The sequence below is a fragment of the Canis aureus genome, chromosome 21, assembly GCF_053574225.1.
Source record: "Canis aureus isolate CA01 chromosome 21, VMU_Caureus_v.1.0, whole genome shotgun sequence".
In the NCBI taxonomy this organism is placed as follows: Eukaryota; Metazoa; Chordata; class Mammalia; order Carnivora; family Canidae; genus Canis; species Canis aureus.
Genome location: NC_135631.1, coordinates 10,394,760 through 10,414,870, shown reverse-complemented (window position 1 = coordinate 10,414,870; position 20,111 = coordinate 10,394,760). Strand labels below are relative to the sequence as shown.

Genomic DNA, 20,111 nt, shown 5'->3' with positions numbered 1-20,111 from the left:
AGTGACTGACAGCAAGCACGTGGAGGAAGCACTCTCTGCAGAACCACCTTGGGGACAGGGTGGGGGCAGCTACCTCCCTGCGGGCCGACTGCCTGCCCCTGGTGGCTCTGGGACACAACACTCCTCCCCACTCCCTTGGGCCCGTGTGTGTAGTGGGGGTCCAGTGCACAGTGGAGCGCGCTGCACCCTGGGGGATGGCTCCATCTGGTGCCTGCCCTCCCGACCCGCTCCCAGATACAAACAGCCCAACAAGTGCTGCCAACCTGCTGACAAAGAAGTCACATCCGCAACCCTAGGCCTTCTCCCCAACATTTCAGTCAAAAAAACAAAACTTCACACTTGGTACAAATATTTCATGTTAATGTTCTCAATACAACCATTATGTTTCACCTTCACCCACACAACAGTGCATGCGGTTTATTTGCTAGTGAACATATTCCAAGCTAAAGTAAAAACCACTCGGGAACAAAAATGGTGAAGTTTCATTGGAGAAGTTTAATCTTCTACTTTTATAGATATCATGTATTAAATTAGAAGGCTGAAAAGCAAAAATATACTTTACAATCAAAGATCAATCTGGACGCTGGACCCCGACCAAAGCATCAGAAACACAGAGCTCTGAGAATCATTCCCACCAGGGCACAGAGCTGCCACCAGAGGGTTGTCGGTAAGGGGAGGGGTACCTTCAGGGATGCCGGACATGGGAGGAATCCCCGGCACACACTGAGGGCACAAGCCTATGCTCTGTCCTCGCTGTCAGTGGGGGAAGGGGGGGGCTGCATCTGGAGGAAACACCAGCAGCCAGACCCCCGGGGTCCCAGGGTTAGCCACCTGGCCATGTACAGGGCCACGAGGCACAGGTCCCCAAACACCAGCAGCCGCCCTGGTGCACAGCGTCCATCGTGGCCACGCCGCAGCTGTGTCATCAGCCCATCCTGCGCCTGCCTTGGAGGATCTGCAGTGCGGCCCCCCTCCCCCAGAATGGCAGGCTGCCACAGGCCACGAACCCAGAAGCAGGACGCGAACAAGAAAGGAGGACCTGATGCAACCAGGGAAGACCTTGCAGACTGTGGGCTGAGGTCACAGGCAGTGTTCACAAGGAAGGGGAGCCCAAGTGACAGGTTCAGAGTCTGTCCTGCCCACTGAGGCCCAATGCCTGTCCCAAGGAGCACATCCCAAGGAGCACTTTCACGGCACGCCAGATGTCCCAGCGATGGGACTGGGCCCCTGGACCTGGAGTCCTGTGGTGTCGTCCGTGAAGGTCGTCTCCAAAGGGCAGAGCTGCAGGCCCACCCAATGCTTTCACCCATTTGGGGAGAAACGTGCATCGTGGGCCCCAACTGTCTGAAATGGGAACCCATGCTCCACGAGAAAGCAGGGCTCACATGTCCAAGCAAGTGGTGGGAACCACTGACTGGCAGCAAGTCTTCACTGAGAACCCTGGCCTGGTGTGGTCACTGCAGTGGGCACACGTTCCTTCAGGCTCCTGATATGCATTTGCTGGCAGCGGCGGCAACAGCGGCAGCAGCAGCAGCAACAGCGTCCTCCGACCAACAGGAAATCCCCGTGTGCAGCAGGGGGGGGAGCGAAATGGGAGTCCAGTCCTCATGCTGACCCCTCGCAGAGTCACGCCGGTGGGGCCAATGGTGCCCATGGCGCTAAGACTCCCTCTCCAAAGGCAAGTGTGTGGTGCCCATGTGCGGGCTGGAAGCAGCACTTGACAAACCTCTTATGTTGCTGATTTTTACGAGGTGTCCCCCACCTGTCCCAGTCCTGTGGCCATGGCCGCCACGCAGCCCACGGCGCAGCACACACACCTATCTCCTGGGAAAACTGAAATGTTCACCAGATGATTACTTCTTTCATCCACAGTGAATTCCCAGGACTGGTACGTTTAGTTAAATTAACATCAGTAGTAGCCAACGGTTCCTAAGTACCCTTTAATAAACAGATACAAAGCACTGGACCTACCACCTCTTACACCCACTCTTCAGGTTCTATTCCAAGAGCTGGTCAGAAAGAGGAGCAGCAAGCCCTCGAGTAACACCCCACAAAGTTGGCATGAGACACAGCAGGAAAAGGCATAATGGGGTCCCTGGGGCCTGGGATGGCCCTGCTCCAGAGCCCGCGGGGGGGGCAGGTGGGCTGCCGGGCTCGGCCCACCCTGGATCCGGTGCATTCTGCAGCCATGCTGACACAGAGGTCAGCCCGCCCAGGATACCGATGAGCAGCCCAGGACTGCAAACAAGGAGCGTCAACAGAAAAACATGAATTTAAGTTTGAGAGCCGTAAAAATAACCCCAAATTAGGTGTTAAATGCTCTACGTGCCTGAAAGAATAGATTACTCCAGTTAAGTAAAATAACTGCATGCCATTAATCAAACCTGGAGGACGCGCAACACTTTCTAAAGCGCTGGCAGAGGCAGGCTGCTCATAGAAAGCGTTCTTGGGACAGCGTGCGGCGGAGAAGACACGGCACTCGAACACACATGTCTCCAAGCAGCAGGCAGGCAAGTGTGCGTACGCGGGACGTGGCCCACGTGCCCGCTCTTCTCCCAGCGAAGCCAGGAGGAGAGCCACTCACACCCACACCCGAGTGATGGTGGCGCTCCATGGTCAGGAAGCGACAACCCACATGCATCCCAAACGAGGGTGAGGACTGGGACTACAGACGTCCAAGAAAAGGCTACACGGGGCTCCTTCACGGGAATGGGGGGCAGGGGGCCGGGCCAGCAAGTCGGGAGGGCCGAGGTGATATGGCGGCCGGAGCTCTAGGACTCTTCACCCATCTGGAGCAGGGAGTTGATGGCTGCGTCCCTGTCCCCTCTCTGGGCTTCCAGCACGGAGCGGATCACCTCCCGGTCCATGTTGGGGAACATGTCCTGGATGGCTTTGAGATCCTCCTCACTGCAGCGGGGCTGGGTGCTCACGGCGGCTGGGGGCAGGGCCACGGGCACCACACCGGGGCTGCACACTGCAGGCACACCTGCAACCACAAGACGCGGTTTAGGGAACACATGATGGGACTGGCACCCACGCCAAGCTCGTCTTTGGAGCAAAGACGTGTGCCCCTGGCCCACAGCCTCCACGCACATCCCCATTTCCTACAGCTTTCCTCCCCAGCAGGTTTACACCACGCACTCAGAGCTAGGACAGGCTGCTTGCGCTGTGGTCCCTTCAAAGTTCCGGATGATACCATACCAGATGCCAATTTTCACGGACCCAAGACCACAAAGCAATTCTGTCAGAGAACAGAATGGCACAGGGGACAGAAGCTAGACATCAGGTGGCGACTATGGTACAGGCAGGGCACCAGGTGGATCCCTCTGATGCCAACAAGCACGTGAAGCCCGAGAGCGAGGCACACACCCAGGAGCACGTTCCATCCTGGGTCAAGGTGGTGAGGTGCTGAGAGCCCAACTTTCCAGTCAACTATCTGCAGAATGGGTGGGAACATGGGGCAGGACAGCAGCATGAGGGCTTTCCCACACTGGGCGGCACTGTCAGCATCTGGTGGGCACTGCCGTCCTTCACACACTGGCTCCACGGCCCCCTCCCCTCCTGGGAACTGCTTCAGCGCACAGATCCCACAGTGCAAGAGAACTGGGGGGAGGCTCTCAACCCACCCCAGGGTTATCTCTCCCGTGGGACTCCCACCTGTTAGGGGGCAGCAGCTGCAGGCAGCACCCCTCCTGCAGAAGCAGGGTCCACAGACGCATGCATACACCCCTCACATCACACATATGCACACAGGTGCCACACACGCATACACACCAATGCTGTAGATCACACATGTACACACATGTATGCACACACCTCACATCACACGTGTGCACATGCATGCCAAGCACATGCATACCAATGCTGTAGATCACACGTGCACACCTGTGCCACGCACACATGCATACCAATGACGCAGACCTATGTGCACACACATACATGCACGCACACCTTGACAAGATCATGGAAATAAGTTATTCACACCAAAGAAGATTCTGAAGCAGCACAAACTTCACACAAACACAGGCAGCTGGCACAAGTTCCTGTCTGTAGGAAACACACAGGAGCCAGTGGGCAGCTTGGCCTCAAGAGACCCAGACAAAAGCTCCTTCCTCTCCTTGGTCACTTCCTGCGAGTAGCTGACTATTCCAAAACTTACAAACATGCATCAAAAGAGAAGTTCAAAGTCTCCATTTATACAGAAGTCTGGCCTTTCCCAGAATAAACCTCTTAAGACAAACCTCAAAGACTCACAAAGAAAACTATGGAACCAGAAAAACACATCTCATCTCCCGAGAACATGGACTTTCCGTTAACCAAACACGTCCTCGTGCTGCTGATCCTGTAGCTCAAATGTGCCCCTCAGAAAGATGTGTGAGGCGCCAGCCTGGGCACGTGTGAGCGAGACCTTATCTGGAAGGTGGGTGAGAGCCAGGTTGTCCTGAGCAAAGTCTTGATTAGATGGGCACCTCAGATGCTGGCACAGACACCCAAGAGGGGCCATGGGGTCATGGGGCGGAGGCTGCAGCAGGAAGGGTCTGGAAGGGCCCCACCCACACCCTGAGTTTAGAGTTTGGCCTCCAGAATGGAGAGCAGAGATTTCTGCTGTGTGAAGCAGAGGTGCCTCCATGGGCCTTTGTTCCGGCTGCCCCAGGACACTCACTACCTTTGGAGAGCCCCCGAAGGCACCTGTTCCTCCTCAAACCTCTAACATGGGAGTGAGACAATGTCACACAGAGCCTGAAACTGCTGCCGTGAAGGGGCAAGGAAGGACGAGATCCTCGGGCAGACATCAGCACAGAGCAGAGACCCCCAAGGCCAGCCGCAGCCGCTCCAGCAGCACGAGCCGCTCTCCCCACTCGTGGTGCTCTCCTGGGGCACGAACGTCCCCTTGGCTTTCTGAGGAGTTTCTGCATCTCTACAGAGACTCCTTCTTCTCACTTGGTAAGACGTTCTCTAGAAACTCATCCTGGCTGTTCCACAGCTCTTTGATCACCAAGGCCATTTCCCATCAGCTGGTTCTGACCCAACCAGGGCTTACACTTCCCCGCAGTTCTCCCCAAAAGTCTGGAACCGGTGTGAACACCTCAGAGGTAGATGCAGCCTCCCAGCTCTGTGCCCGTCCTTGCTGGGCTGTGTTTAGGCTCCGTCAGGGTGAAAGTAAGCCTGAGGCAACACCCCGGTCCTGCACCAGCCACAACTGCACAATAATGAGACCTCTCTTCTCTGGGTGGGCGGAAACCCCAGGGCGCCCCATGCCACCCCAGCCCCGCGCGCCAGTGTCCTGCCCCAGTCCAGCCCCTTTGGTACGATGCGACCACAGCACCATGCTGCGACCCAGCTCCCTATACGACACCGCCTCTGGCAGAGAGCACGGTAACTCAGGGCTCCGCTGCCTCCCTTCTCTCGGGGATCACAGTCCTGCAAGGCCTGCTTGCTGAGCCCGAACAAGCTGCCGCTTCATCTGTTATGTCCGGTTTTATGGCTGTTTGCAGCAGGGAACAGTGGAATCCAGTTACCATCACAGACAGAGCAGAAGCGAACCAATGGCTGGTGTTAATATTTGAAAATTCAAAAGCATGAAAGCAATCCAACTGGATTTTACTAGGCTGCCACAAAGTGTTACTTTACAAAGACGAATAAACACAACAGGAACATCAGGGCTCACAGCTCACTTCGCCCCATAGTGCAGGATCTTTCGAGACAGTAACTCACACACTAACGTGTTCAGAGATTACACTTCTACACCTCCATAAAAGTTCAACTTGCCAACAGTCTGGGGAAAAATATTCTATATCCTACAGACACATAAAAAACTCAAGCTTCAGACCAGACCCCTTCCGTTTGGAAAGGTCCTCATGAGTCACATCCAGACCTAAGCCTCCGCACGGCACTCCAAGCCCCTGAGGACAGTGCTGGGGATGGGGAGTGGCACGCACCTGTGATGGGCACGTAGCCTACGCCTTGCTGGTACACGGTGGGCATCAGGACCACAGGCTGAGGCGGCATCATGACGGTGGCTGGCAGCGACTGGAATACACCAAATATAATCACGGGGTCATAGGAGTGCACAGCACACACCGAAACGGACATCCTGACACCGTCTTGGTGGAAGGCCCGGGTGAGCCACGGCTGCCTGACATAGGGTCAGACGGGAACGTTCCCCAGGAAGCAAATGAGCACTTTCAGGACCTGAAAGCACTTTCCTGACAGCCTCTAACACACTATTCGCTCAGTTACTACAGTTGGGGTTACGTGCTCCTGTGAAAGCATTTGCCGTATAATGAATGAAATGTTTATGAGTAAAGTCACACGGAGCTAGGACTTGTTTTCTAACAGTCAGGCTGGGAACCTCCTTGAGGCAGAGTTAAAACAGGGACACCACCACCACCTCGGTGACACAAAGGTCCCAGACCCCACCTGCCCCAAGAGCAGTGGGCCGCGGACATGGAGCCGCACAAGGCAGGGGACCTACGGGCCAGCATCTGCTCCCTTACACTCTGCGTGGTCCTGAGACCTCTGACCACTACATGGAGGACCTGCTCTGGCCATGAGGAAGCCTGTACACCAAGGAATAGACCCCCACACCATGCTGCTCCTCCCACTAGATTGCCTGACGCCCGCGGGCCAAGGTCCCAGTCCCTCAGGGACAAATGGCTGCGCTGAGCTGAGGCTGCCCTCTGCCTGCCCTCCGGCCCCAGCCCTCACCGTGTAGGACATGACCAGGTTGATCATGCCCTCCTTGTCATCACCCTGCCGGCCACTCAGGCTGTACCACTCGTCCTCCACCTTGCCCTGCTTCAGGGACTCGGGAATGGTGACGTGGGTCCAGGCAATGCGATCATCCATGGAGAAGGCCCGCTGAAGGAGACACAAGGGGATACTCGTGCTGCTACCACCCTGAAGTCCCTCTTCCTGCCCCCGCAGCCCCACCCCCAGCCCTGCCTTCCCCCTGGGCCACCTCCTCCAAAGGGTGATCCCCCCACCCCGAGTCTGGCCCCCAGCTGTGTGCAACCTTCAGCCCCCACTCTCTGCTGAGTATGGGTTACCAGCTGGGGAAGAGAGGACCCCATAGGACCCCCACCCTCATCCCTGTGAGGCCAGTAGGGCCTTAGTCAGCATCTGGACATGCACTGTCTGGCATCTGCCCATCCTCTCAGGATCCCTTGCAAGTCCAAAAGCCAGTGGGTGTGAATGGAGGGAAGGAGGTGCCCTCCCTTCTGCCCCCCTGTGCTGAGCAAAGGGAGAGGAGTAGGAGGGAGGAACCTGCAAGGAAAGAGTGGGCAGAGGGTACCACATGAAGGGGGGAGGGGGGTAGCTCCAGGCCTTGCTGCCCAATCCCCAGCCCTCCAACCTCTTATCCTGCTAGCCAAGACCCAGAGGCTCTCTGGCAGCCCCATAGGTGCCCAGAGGACCAGCCCAGGACTAGCCATGCTGCAGCTATCTGACCCTCCCAGGGACACTTGGGGGCTGGCAACTTGCACAAGAACCGCACTCTACCAAGCGTGGGGTCTGACCCACTGTACACCCATCTGGTCACAAGAGCCAGCCTCTGTGCCTTTGGTGTGGGGATCTGTTTGGGGCTTGGGGAAGGGGGGACAGTCAAGACTGTGTCCCCCGCTCCAGTGAGGCTGTTTCTGAATGTAACTGGTGAAGACATCTATATGGAATTGTGTACACTGCTGCTGAGAACACCAGGTCACCTGCCACAAAGCAATAACACACCTACTCTGGGCACACCTGCAGTTCCCAGACAGCCTCAGTGGTGGAAGGCAGGGCACCCGCTGGGCCCATGACGGGTGGGCGGCCCTCTCACCTCATCAAAGATCTCCAGGTAGAAGGAATCCACGCCTGGGGGCACTGTGCACTGGATGACTTTATTCCAGCGAGGATTCTTGGCACCATTGTGGGCGGTGGGGGTCTCATATACCGCATAGCCCAGACGCAGTCGGCAGTACGGGTCCATGCGGGTCATGCCATAATTCTTTGCCAGCTTGGCCTGAAATACAGCCGATGTTACTGAATGAGCCACTGCCACTGGAGTGAAAGACGCATGCTCACCCGAGCTGTCCATCCCCTTCAACACATCAACTCTGGCATTTCCAGGGAACAGGATGTGGCAACTGTGTTCCTTGGCGCCAGGTACCAAAGGTCACCATTCAAGTTGAGAGAGGCTCTGGCCCATGTAGGGCAGCTCCGTCTCCAGCGTCCCCTTCAGAAGAGGCTGCAGAGGAGGGTGACAAGCAGGCTGTCCCGAGCCAGAGCCAAGAGCCACCCAGAACATGGGGCTCGAGGGCCAGCCTGGACCAGCAGGGTCACGAGTTCAGGGCACTGGCCCAGCCACCACCTGGCTCTGCTTTCTGTTCTCTGTCTGCTGCTGCCTTGGCTTATGAATCCTGAGGAGCCTAAACTTCAGCCAGACAGGCTGAGTGTACAGAGAAAGCAAGCTTGGGACTGATGAATGGGAGGGAAGGCAGGTAGCCCAGGGTACTCATCAGCAGATGCACTGGAACATGAAACCTAAAACCACAGAACCTGGTTACGATGTGTCACCACAGCTTAAGGGTGGAGTAGCAATAACAGCAGGCCTGAACGTGTCCACTAGGAAGGGCGCAGGGGCAGGGGGAGAATGTGTGATGGAGTGCCACAACCATGACAGAGGGACCTCTCAAGCCTCAGTGACAAGAACACAGCCCAGCAAAATGCGGGCAAAGACTATAGGAGAAACTGATGCCTGCATGCCATCAGAGACCCAAATCAAACCAACCCTCCTGTGACCACAGGAAACACCCGCATCCCGCAGACAGGGAGCAGACGACACACTACTGGATATCCAGAAAGAAGCCTTATGGGCCATGGTGTGGGCACTCCCATGTGAGCAGAGTGGAGGCTGGCCTGGGTGGGGGGCAGGGAGGGGGGCCAGGGGCCTGACCGCAGGGTGCTCCATCAGCAGGAACTACCAGGGAGGTACATGCCAGGGGAGGTAGGCCAAGTAGCATGTTGGGGCCCCAACGGACTGGGGGAGAAAGGCTTATCAAAGGAAGTGGGAAGCCAGGGCCACACCAAGAGGCCCAGCAGGCAAAAGAGGGCTGTTTTGGGTCTCTGGGACTGGTGCCACAAGGGCCTGGGAGGACCACGTGGAGGGTAAAGAGTGGCCACTCCTGTGGGCACATGAGAGGGCAGTTTCAGAACATGTGAGTATCTGAGGTGACCCTATCACCCCCGAGAGTGTGGCCAGGTGTCTGGGATGCAGTCACCTTAAAACCCACAGTATTCGTGAGGCCTGACTGCAACTCTGTCTGCTTTCAGTGACTCCCCTTCGTGGTTTTACGGAAAGTTGTGGTGACCAAAACCACTTTAGATCCTAACAGTGCCTCTGGCTTTCCTAGCGGTCTGTTCAGCAGCCAGGCCCTCCCCTTGTGCCCCCACCTCCCCCACAGTCAGGAGGGTCAGGCGGGGCATCCCTACACAGGCTGGCACAGAGCACGTACCCATAAACATCCCTCACTGATTATTTTTGCTATTTCTGGTAGAAGCCTGGGTATTCATCAGTATCTTTTACGCGTATGTTTCAAAAAAAAAGAAAAAAAGAGAGAGAGAGAGAAAACCCATTTATTCACACAGATAATGTGGCCCAGCAGCCACAGCCCGGAGAGCAAGCAGCACTCAGGGCCACCCCTTCCCCGGGGAGGCCCAACACCCACCTGCACCACGGTGATGCTGAGGCGGCCCACTGTGCCCACTGCCCCTCCATACTGCAGCTGCTGGGCTGCCTGTGCGTCCAGCTGCACCTGCTGCTGCGCTGCCGTGGGTGTGATGCGGAGGAAGTCCTGCGGGAGCTCACCAACGTACACCTTCGGGGAGAACACAGGTGCATTAGTGGGGGGCTCAGTCACTGCATCTACGGTGGGAGAGGCCCACGGGGCCAAGGTCTCCAGCCCAAGCACCATGAAACACAACGCTGCCATCCAGCAAGGAGCCCTCTCACTCAATAGATGCAAAAAAGCAAAGCGGGCTTCTGCTCTGCCCACTGACAGCAGGTTCTCAAGCTCAGAACGGCTCCTTGACAGTCTCTTGGGCTGCACTCAGGTGTCACACGCCCTCTGCCTACATGTCCACCATCTGCTTTTCCTGCTGCCACCAGGACAAACCAGGCCTGTGAGCTGCAAGGCACTCATTCAAACCAGCAGTGAGATGAAATCAGAAAGTTGGGTCTCCAGGTACATGGAAGATCCCCCCGCCCCACCATGCTGACACACTCGAAAACCTCCATCTGAAACAGCTCAAACTCAAAAATAACAGCCCAGAAGACAAAAAGGAAAGACGAGCAACAAGAAGCCCCAAAGACCTCCTCCTCCTGCCTCTTGCTGAATCCCTTGTCCACAAGGCTGCCTGGCTTCTCAAAGAAGGGGTGGAGACGCACTGGAGGGTGGACTGCACAGAGGCCCCCAGGGTTCCAAGAAGCCAGTCTTCCAGGAAAAGGCAGTGGCTAAGGGGAGTGGACTGCCACACGTGGCAGTGGCCCTGGACAAGGCTTCCCCCACACAGATGAGCAGAGAGGGCAGCTGTGTCCCCAGGCCAGCAGAGCGCGGACCCACAGTGTCTGATGCCCGGACAGCCTGCCCTCCGCTCTTTCCCAGGCAGGGTAGGTTTGGGGTGTGGAGGGCCACAGTGTAAGGACTGACGCAGTCCCACAGGAGGGAGCAGCAGAGCTATGGCGCAGGCCCAGTGCTGCCCACAGGGCTCCCGGGTCTCCTCCACTGCTCCAGAGTATATCACCACAGACTCTGGCCGAGAGCCTTGAAGGAATGTTATTTTCAGGACATGCCAGAGGGAAAAGAAAACCCCCACAAGTCATAGTGAGTTGTGACAAAGTGCATTTACTGACAGTGGCCAACAGAGACTGCTTCAGATATCCAGGTGCCAAATATCCTAAGGCCTCTATAGCTGTGGTTCTGGACCTCCAGATGACACAGATCTGGGAGGATTCCAAAAGGTTCCATACCCGCTGAGCTCACAAGCACCACTGGGAAAGCATTTCTCCACAAGCACCTTGTGCTGTTTCATTTCAAACATCCTAGAAAGGTCTAGGTTCCTGTCTTCGTGTCCCCATCTCAGGCTGGAGATCGCCCAAGCCAGGCACCGAAACAGGTGGAGACCCACTCGGGTCTCCAGGCCCAGGGGCTGTCTGTCCCCAGCCACTCCCTTCCTTGGCACCCATCAGCTTGGTGCTCCAGCTGCTTCCCTCTGCAAAGCAAGAGCACACTTCTTCCTCTCGGGTTGGGATGTATGGGAGTGACCTCCGCGCCTGGCGAGGAGAGCATCTTGCACCTTCTCCACGTCTGGAGTGGGGCAGCCCCGGTGGGCCCACAGGAGCCCTGAGAACTCATTACAGCCTGAGGGGAAAGCAGGGGCACCCAGGAGGTGCAGGGTTGCCAGGTGAGGAGCGTGCTGCCTCCCTGGGGGCCTCTCAGGCTGCACACCCTCCCAGAGGGCTGAGATGCTGTGGCTGGCCTGGGGGCTACCAGACCCACACCCATCACCAGCTGCTATGGGCAAATGGGAACCGCACTCCCAGCCAGAGCTCTTCCCAGCGGACACGGGGCCAGACGCTGCCATGCCAACTGGTCACAGTCCTCCCAACCTCCACTGGGGCCGTGGCAAGCTTGCCTGTTCCTGTGAATGTAATCTGGCAGACACAGACTCATGTTAACCAAATGCAGAAGATTAGTGCACACAGACCAAATTCTCATTTATTCTGAAAAATAACTACCCACCCCATACCACGTACTGCAGTCCTGAGGAGTGAGGAGTGCAGGCAATGGGCTGTGCCCTTGATCCCTTGTCCTGGGATCAAGCCTTGCCATCAGGCCCCTCACTCAGTGCTGAGTCTGCTTGGGATTCTCTCTCCCTCTGCACTTCCCCTTGCACTCACTTGTGCTCTCTCAAATAAATCTTAAAAAAAAAAAAAATTCAAACATCTAATGTTCAACAAGATCTTAACTATAAACATGGAACGATTTTTACAACAGAAGTTAACTATGCCATGCAAACAAAACACAGAAGGGATAGAAGGTGAGTCCCCTGGCCAGCGCCAGCACTAACAGGCTAGGGGACACTAGGTTCCTGAAAAGGCGCAAGGAGGATAATGTGCCCTGGGGTCTTCTTCTCACCTGAGGAACAAGCTACAAAATCCCTGACTGGCAGTCCTCAGATGGTCAAGGTCCCCCAAAACAGAGGAAGTCTGAGATGGTCCCAGAGTGCAGGTCACTAAGAATCCACTGCCACTCCATGCCATGTAGGGTTCGGGGTGGAACTCCAGGACAGAAGGGACACTGAGGCAAACACAGGGCAGCCAGATAAAACCTGGAGCGAGTAGTCACGTAGCAAAGCCAGGTCTCCAGTTATAATAAACGTCTGTTGGGGATGCACACAAGATGCAAACACACTGGAGCTCTCTGAACTGTTCATAACTGTTCCATAACTCTAAAGTTCAAAGTTTATTAGAAAAAAACTTCAACTTAACTAAAAAAAAGAAGAAAGAAGACGGAAACAGCATTTCAGTTCTGACGAAATACCACCCTCTTGGTGATGCAACCAGCACCCCGCTGCCCCGGGAGCTGCCAGACAGGTCTGTCCACTGCTACAACCCCAGAGACTTGCAACTCGAAGGAGCTCGTCCAAGTGCGCCAGTTCCCACACCTTAAGTCAGTGCTGCTGACAAAGCCAGTCCACGTCAGATGTTACAGAGTCCAGGTGCCAACACAAACCCCACCACCTCAGAGACTGGCCGGGAAAGGGTGTGGTGAACACTTGGCTTACAGACGTAAAGGAAAAATCCAGAGCTAATCCTAAAATTTTTATGTTTGCCATATTATCACAGAGGAAAAGTCTGAATTGTAACATCAGCATACATGCTTTATCCTGGCCCAAAGACCAGAGAAGAATGGTTAATCTTGATTACAGATAAATCGTGAATATTCTAAACTGTTATCTGGCTCACACTTACAAGATGGACACACTGAGTCCAAAACTGGCTGTCAGCTGCACACTGGGCAGGGGGCCCTCTGGGCCTGTCACTGTCCGCACAAGGAGCATCGTCACACATTTCTCCTCGCCGCTGCTCATGGAACTGTTACACCACAGACACTCTGGATAAGTTCATATCCTGTACACCGACCTGCACTCTGCGTACAAATAGCACTCTTCAGCTAACACAGGGTTAGAACCAAGCTCCTAGGGGCACCCAGGTGGTTCCAGGTCACAAACTCGGGGTCCTAGGATCCAGCCCCACATCAGGCTCCCTGCTCCTCCCTCCCCCCGCCATACTGCTGTGTGTGTGCATACAGAACAGGGTGCAATGGTGCCATGAGGAGCAAGAGCCCCAGTACAAGCCGCCAGGCACTGTGAACAGAGTCTGTTCACTCTGCCTCGTCTGAGAACCCACCTCACCCTCTGGGGCTGGCATCACCAATGAGAACACAGGTGCTCAGGGCTCTGGAGCCCCCATCACGGTCCAGAGAGGCACCCCGACACAAATGCCTCCTTGGCCCCCAGCTCGCCACTTGGCTCTCAGTCCACATAACTCACACTAGAACCACAGCTGAAAGGGACAGAGGAATGTTACCACAGAGAAACAGAGAAGCCAACAGCTCACAGGTCGAGGAGCCCCAGCCCTCGGAGCCCTGAACCTCCCTGGCATCACAGGGACCTACGCTGAAGGCCCTGCAAGGGCACACTTGCTGCTAGACTCCCCAGGGCCACAGCTCAGCACGTTCCACCATCTGGCCCAGGAGAAAGGCACTGTCCCCCAGGTAACTGCACGGAGCAGTGGCTATGAGCCTCAGCCTGCCTATGGACAGAATGTTCGCTGTACCTCGGCCAAGGCACTGGCTCTGGCACTCTGTGGGAGGGAGCCAGGCAGGTGAGGAGCCGGGCGTGCCATGCCTCACATGTGGTTGTGTCTGGCGCCTAACTACAGGGTGTGACAGCAAGTGGGCAAGTCAGGCCACAGAGGGGTGGTGTGTGGGCGGTGGGGAGGCTCTGGGAAGGCAGAGCAGGACTTCCTAAGGGACCATCCTGACATTCTAGCTGGAACACCCTGCAGTGTGGGGCCACCTCCAAATGGGACAGGGTGGAATGCAGTGGAGGGGACCAAAGAAAGGAAGGTTCTGCTCTCTGACATCTGGACCATTCCAAGTAGAGAGCAAGGAGCAGCAGAACACTTGGAGCTAGAGTTGAGAAGGAAGCCTGGGAGGGGGCAAGGAGTCAGGGTTGTGCTGGGGACCCAAACTCATGATCCCCAAGGGAGAGAGCACACCCAGAAAAGAGGAGGAGGAGCCCGGAGAAGAAGTCTGAGTGGAGACTGTGGCCTGGGAGCAGAGATGGCCATTTCCAGAGGGCCCAGAACTCACCCGGGAGAGCTTCTGAACACGGAGACCAGCTGCCACTGTGCCCCTACTCACAGTACCCTCCCCCACCCGCACATGGCCTCCTGCGGTTCCCAGAGCACAGGTGGCTTCCTGGTATCTGGCAGCTTTGCTGCCCTCAGCTGATGCAGCTGCACTCCTGGGGGTCGCAGCCCCATACAACTAGCTCCCCAGCTCCCACCATCCTGTAGGCATCGAAGCAGAATGGTAGGGGACACGGAGAGCTGCAGGCAAAGATGGATGAGGAAGAGCCGAGTTGGTTTTTTTTTTTTTTTTTTAAGATTTTATTTATTTTACTCATGAGAATACACAGAGAGGAGACAGAGAGGCAGAGACAGGCAGAGGGAGAAGCAGGCCCCATGCAGGGAGCCTGACATGGGACTCGATCCCGGGTCTCCAGGGTCACGCCCTGGGCTGAAGGCAGGCGCTAAACCGCTGAGCTATCTGGGCTGCCTAAGCGCTGAGTTTTTTGAGAAATGAAAACTAACTCTTAGGGCCCCAAAATTCATCTGTTCAGGTACTTCCTACAGGCCAGGCCAGGAACTTCACACACGTGGACTCGGTCCGTCCTTGTACAAATGCATGATAAAGGTTTATGTGCAAGGCCACCAAGGCACAGAGGCTCCGTAGCTGGCCCACTTGGAGCTGTCACTCAGGAACCACACTGGTGACCCAAAGAGGGACGGCAAGAGTGTGGGGGAGTGCGGTGGAGATGCGGAGCCAGGCAGGGACTGAAGTGTCCACCACTGACTTCGCCAGGACGATCTCCTGCGTGGGAGGGGACAACCGTCAAGCACAGTGCCACACTGGCAAAAAGAGCTTCCAGGATCTAGAGGGAAGACAGACACAAGGACGGACAGAGAGTGCTGTCACAGGAAATGCCTAAGCACAAGGTGTGAGGGGTGGGGAAGGGGCACCTCAAGGTCACGTATCCCTCAGGAGGGGCATCAACACAGTGACCCACCTTACAACCTGCTGAGGCTGCATGGGCATGTATGTCTACCAAAACCACCAAGACGATGGAAATCCGGGTCTTTGCCAGGCCAGAACAGAACGAAAAGCTGAATTTGAGGAACTATTTAACTGCCCCAAACACAAGGAGACACAAGGAGAGCCACAGAAACCGAGAGAGGCAAAGAGAAGCACAGAAGACACCGTCTGAAGGAACCATGTGTGTCCATGAGACCACACACAATCATGTAACGTGTTCCGGCGAAAAGACAGAGACACTTCTTAGATCTGACTTGGCGATAAACCAACAGTAAACATCAAAGTGCAAAATGTCACGTCAAAGAATGAAAAAACAAACACATGGCCAGTACTCCCACACCACCAGGGGATAGCCAGTGAGGCTACCACGCCCCAGAAGGACCTGACTACCGAAGTGCACAGCAGTCCTGACACTGGTTGCACCCCTACTCAGCTCGGAGGGGCAGGAAGGGAGGCCCGGGCTCTCCACCAGCTGGGAGGACCCATACCAGCAGGCAGGGCCTTGTGGGGCGAGTAGATGTGCCACGGCGAGCAGTATGTGTGCAGAAACCCCAGGGGCTCACGACCATGCTCGAAAACAGAAACATTGCCATGCTCAAGCCTAAAGAGAAAGCCAAGTCTTTCCTCTGAGTACTGGCAATTCACAGGGAAGAGCGGAGCATTTACCTGACCTCTTGCACAACTCCCTTCAGGACAAGGGACTATCTGCAAAACCATCTTTGCCAACAGTCCCAGTTAACAAACATAGAACAACAATAAAATACAAGTATCACCCTTTGCAATCCCTAGAGTCACTGATCCAGGAGTGATTATCAATATCAGGGCATTGCCATTTATGTTTACTATCAATTTGAGTATTTACAGGTCTTTTTATATCCATATGTAAGAGCACTGTCAACACGTCACTCATCAAAAACAATCATTATCAATAAGGCTAACAAGGACCTGGACAGTCTCAGGTCACCCAAGCGTCGCCCAGCAGACCAGCTCAGGTCAAGGAAAAGGCATCATCACAAGGAGGGCCTTACGCTTGGCCTGCACCCGCTAACCCATCAGCATCACCAGGAGGAGGAGGAGTGCTTGTGATCAGCCTGTACTCCCTGGAGCCCACCCGCATCTTTGGGGGAGGCTGGAAAGGCCCCCACTGCCTCTGATTGAGCTTTCACCGCTGTCCCCATGAGCTGATTGGGCACTGCTGTGGTTTAAAGCAGCATGTTCACAAAGTCCCCAGGCTTGAACAAGGCAGGCAGGGGCCTCCACACAGTTACTTCTCCTGTGGCCCAGCAGTTGCTTCTGAACAGTCTGTGAAGTGGACAGAACCCTGGACAGAAAAGGATGTCCTCTCAAGAATACCAGCAACATTAGAGGGGAACAGACAGCACAGGCCTGGCATGAGTCTCAGTGGTGATTTGGGGAAGAACAACCATCTCAGCCCCAGCAAGGGGAGCGGCCAGCACTGCCCTGTCCTCAACCCTCCCCACCCAGCCCCTCAGGCCTCTGTGGGCAAGGGCACAGGAAACACCCCGTCTCCCCTACCAAGCAGACTCCCCTCCCTCCTTCACATCCCCAAGGATGCTGCTTGTCACTCCTCGGTGGTGAGTGGGAGGCAGTGGTCAGACTTCAGAGTACGCCCCATGTGAGTGAGTCCAGGCTCCGGGCTCCCTGGAGCCCCAGTGGAGGCCTGCGTGGTGTGCGCAGGGACGGGGCCCACTGGCACAGTGCCAATACCCAGGAGAGCCCCACCCGATGTTCCTCCACCACCTGCAGGGATGGAGCATACAGTCAATGTGGGGCACCTTCGGCTCGACAAAGTCCACCAGACTCGATCAACTATGACATGGTCCTTACAAGGATCGCTTAGTTCTGAGAGCAGCAGTGGACGCTGAAGAGGCCTTGTGCCAGGCAAAAAGCTTTCTAAAAACATTGTCACTGTAGTGACTAGATAAAACTCAAGCACCCAGTCCATCTGCTGCCTGCAGGCCGTTCATCTGGAAAAGTGCCCTGGCCATACCTGCCACTCGCACTGGCACAGGCATGACACGCATGACCCTCCCTGGCCTTCCTGCAGCCCACCTGCCCTCTCTCCTTCCAGGCCCGCCTGCGCTCCAGCCCCAGCCCTATGACACCCACTCCTTCAAGTGTCTCTCCCCAGAAGAACCTTACCCACTTCAACCACGGCCCCCGACAGGCCATCTTCACATCTAACTCTTGAGGTAAGACCCACAGCTCCGGGTGCCTCAGTAGGTTGAGCATCTGACTCTTGGTTTTAGCTCAGGTCACGATCCTGGGGTCATGGGATTGAGCTCCACATCGGACTCTGAGCTCAGGGCAGAGTCTGCTTGTCCCTCTCCTCCTGTTCCTCCCCTGCTTACACACTCTTCTCTCACACACTTTTTCTCTCAAATAAATCTTTAAAAAAAAAAAAACAACCCAGAGCTCTGAGCATGCAGCTCACCTGTGCGGTCATGCTGGTGGGCTGTTGTCCGGGCTGCACTGGGAGATCCTGACAGCAGGCACCACACTTGCCTGTTCATTGTATGGTGCTGCCCCAAATACCATCATCATAACACTAGCCAAGAGGTCACATGACCTCACTGGCACTCAAGACCCCAGACACTGATGTCCCCTTCCCAGAGCCACCCCGCAGTTCCGGACCAGACCTAATGTCACTGCACGTTTACAGGTCACAGAGGGCACCCCTGAGCCACTCCTGCCATATGGGTGCTGCACACCACCATGTGCACATAAAGCCATACCACACTCAGGAAGTCAGACCAGCAGCACTCCCTCACTCCCGAGTGTCAGGAGCTTCAGCTTTATGCTGTCACAGAGCTGAGTGCTGCCCCAGTAACAGGACCAGCTGAGCTCTACGGAGGCTCCCTTCACCCAGATACGGAGCCCAGCTTTGTGCGTGTTTACACTCAGGCCCATGCCACCAGTGAGATTCTGCATGAGGGCACTGAGCTCCCAGGAGGCCAGGGAGGGGGCTGTCCTGCCAGATTATGAAGCCCACTGCTCCTGGGCGGGGGTGTGGGAGGACAAATAAAGGAGCTGCTAATCTGGTTCCCTTGTTTCTGGGATCAGCCAGTTGCATAAACATGAGAAATTGCTGGCAGTGGACCTGCTGTAATTCTCTGTGAAGATGGGAGAGCTGGAAGCCACGAGGATGAGTCCAGAACTCTCCCCCACGGGCTCCGGCATGTTTCCACACTGAAGTCCGACAGGAAGTGCGTGTCAGGTCCCATTCAAAGGCCTCAGAAAGGGCACCTGTGCCCATAGGGGAACGCTGACAAAATCTGGGTCTTCCTTTCAAACTCAGGAAAAGCGTTCTGTGAAAAGATCCTCCCTTAGCTCTACGGGTGAGAGGCCCTGGTGACGGGGAGCTCACGGTGGGCGGCTGACTTTGAGAGAAGGCACAGGAAAGCATCGCATCCGAGGAACCTTTCTTCCCTGCTCAAAAGGACCAGAACGTTCCCCCGCTGCGCGTCAGGAGCTGCTGCATCAGGAGCTGGCTGCCGGGGCTGCAGGGAGGCCCCCTACCCCGAGGCCATCCTCAGCCAGTCTACACTCTCCCGCATCCGCGCAGCTCAGAGAGAACTGGGAAGGACTCGCCCAGGTCCTCGGCCCCCGCCCACTCGCTTGCAAATGAAAAACTGACGGGGCGGCCAGTGGCCCCTAAGTGGGGACACAGCAGGGCCTGGGAGCCTTACTCAGCCTGGAGGCAGCACAGGGAGCATCCGGGGTTCAGGATTCTCCTCGTACAGGGAAGGCTGGGCGGGGCTTCTCCGTGTGAGGACTGTCCGGGGCTCCCACCCGGGGCACGGGGACCCTCCTCCGTCCGGGCCCGGCCCCGCCGCCACCTCTCCCGGAGCCCGTCGTTGGGCCTCCCCGAAGGCTCCGGAGCCCACGCCCGCCGCCCACCACCTGCCCGCAGCCTCACCGGCCCGCGCTGCGTGCTGACGGTGGTCGCCATGGTGCTTCGCGGGCCCCGCCTCGCCCACCAGGAGCGGACGTGCCCGGGACCTCGGCGCCGGAGCCTGCGACGCCGACTGCTGTCCCCGCGAGGCCGCCGCCGCCGCCGCCGCCGCCGCCGCCTCGGTCAGCTGACGCCTGGCCCCGCCCCCGCGCCGCTCACTGCGCAGACGCCACGCCCGCCACGCCCCTCCCGGCGCCGCACGCACGCGCGCCCCCGGCGGACGCCTGCGCAGTCGCTCCTTCCGGGCCGCCGCCCCGCGAAACGGCTCCCGAGCTGGCCGTGTGCGCACGCTCGCCGGCCGGCCCGCGCCGATCACGTGGCCGGAGGAGTTTCCGGCCCCTCCGCCTCTCGCGGGCCTGGGGCGGGCGACCCGAGGGCTCCCGGTCCCGGAGGGCAGGCGACGGCTCACCCTGCGGCTGCCCCGGATCCTCGCGGCGCGGGAGCTTTTGCACGCGGATGTGTGGGCGCGGGGGTCGGGCAGACGGAGCGGCGGCAGTACCCGCTGTGGCGCGAGGGCCGGTCCACGGGCCGTGACGCCCGCGCGGGCACCCGCGATCCCGAGGCGGGGCGCGGCCCCCTGCGGCCCTGCAGTGGCGTGCGAGTGGGCAGCACGAACACCGGGGCCAGGACGGGCGTTCCTGCCTAGGCGCCCCCCCTCCCCCCGGGCGTCCACCTGCCGCCCCCCACTGCCCCCCGCCACGCCCCCACCCCCGGGG

At 57.1% G+C, this 20,111-nt stretch overlaps 1 protein-coding gene across 3 annotated transcripts; it reads right to left on the bottom strand.

Moving 5' to 3' along the window:
* Positions 1–475: 475 nt before the first annotated feature.
* TOLLIP (toll interacting protein) lies at positions 476–19,521 on the bottom strand. Of its 3 annotated transcripts, none has more exons than XM_077862928.1 (6): positions 19,360–19,508; positions 9,705–9,854; positions 7,817–7,999; positions 6,709–6,861; positions 5,940–6,030; positions 476–2,986 (listed from the first exon to the last, which is right to left on the bottom strand). In XM_077862928.1, the coding sequence occupies exons 1-6, from the start codon at positions 19,390–19,392 to the stop codon at positions 2,772–2,774; spliced, it is 825 nt and encodes a 274-aa protein (XP_077719054.1). In that variant the 5' UTR covers positions 19,393–19,508; the 3' UTR covers positions 476–2,771. The 3 variants fall into 3 exon arrangements, with proteins under 3 accessions (XP_077719054.1, XP_077719053.1, XP_077719056.1); XM_077862927.1 differs by lacking the exon at positions 19,360–19,508 and adding an exon at positions 17,875–18,152; XM_077862930.1 differs by lacking the exons at positions 5,940–6,030; positions 6,709–6,861; positions 7,817–7,999 and having other exon boundaries at positions 2,787–2,986; positions 19,360–19,521.
* Between the last annotated feature and the right edge of the window lie 590 nt (positions 19,522–20,111).

Coding starts and splice junctions, on each gene's coding strand:
- TOLLIP (XM_077862928.1), bottom strand. CDS start 19,392: ATGGCGACCACCGTCAGCACGCAGCGCGGGCCG. Junction 9,855..19,359: donor TCAGCACGCAGCGCGGGCCG/GTGAGGCTGCGG, acceptor TTCTCCCCGAAG/GTGTACGTTGGTGAGCTCCC. Junction 6,862..7,816: donor ACCTGGAGATCTTTGATGAG/GTGAGAGGGCCG, acceptor TGTCTCCTTCAG/CGGGCCTTCTCCATGGATGA.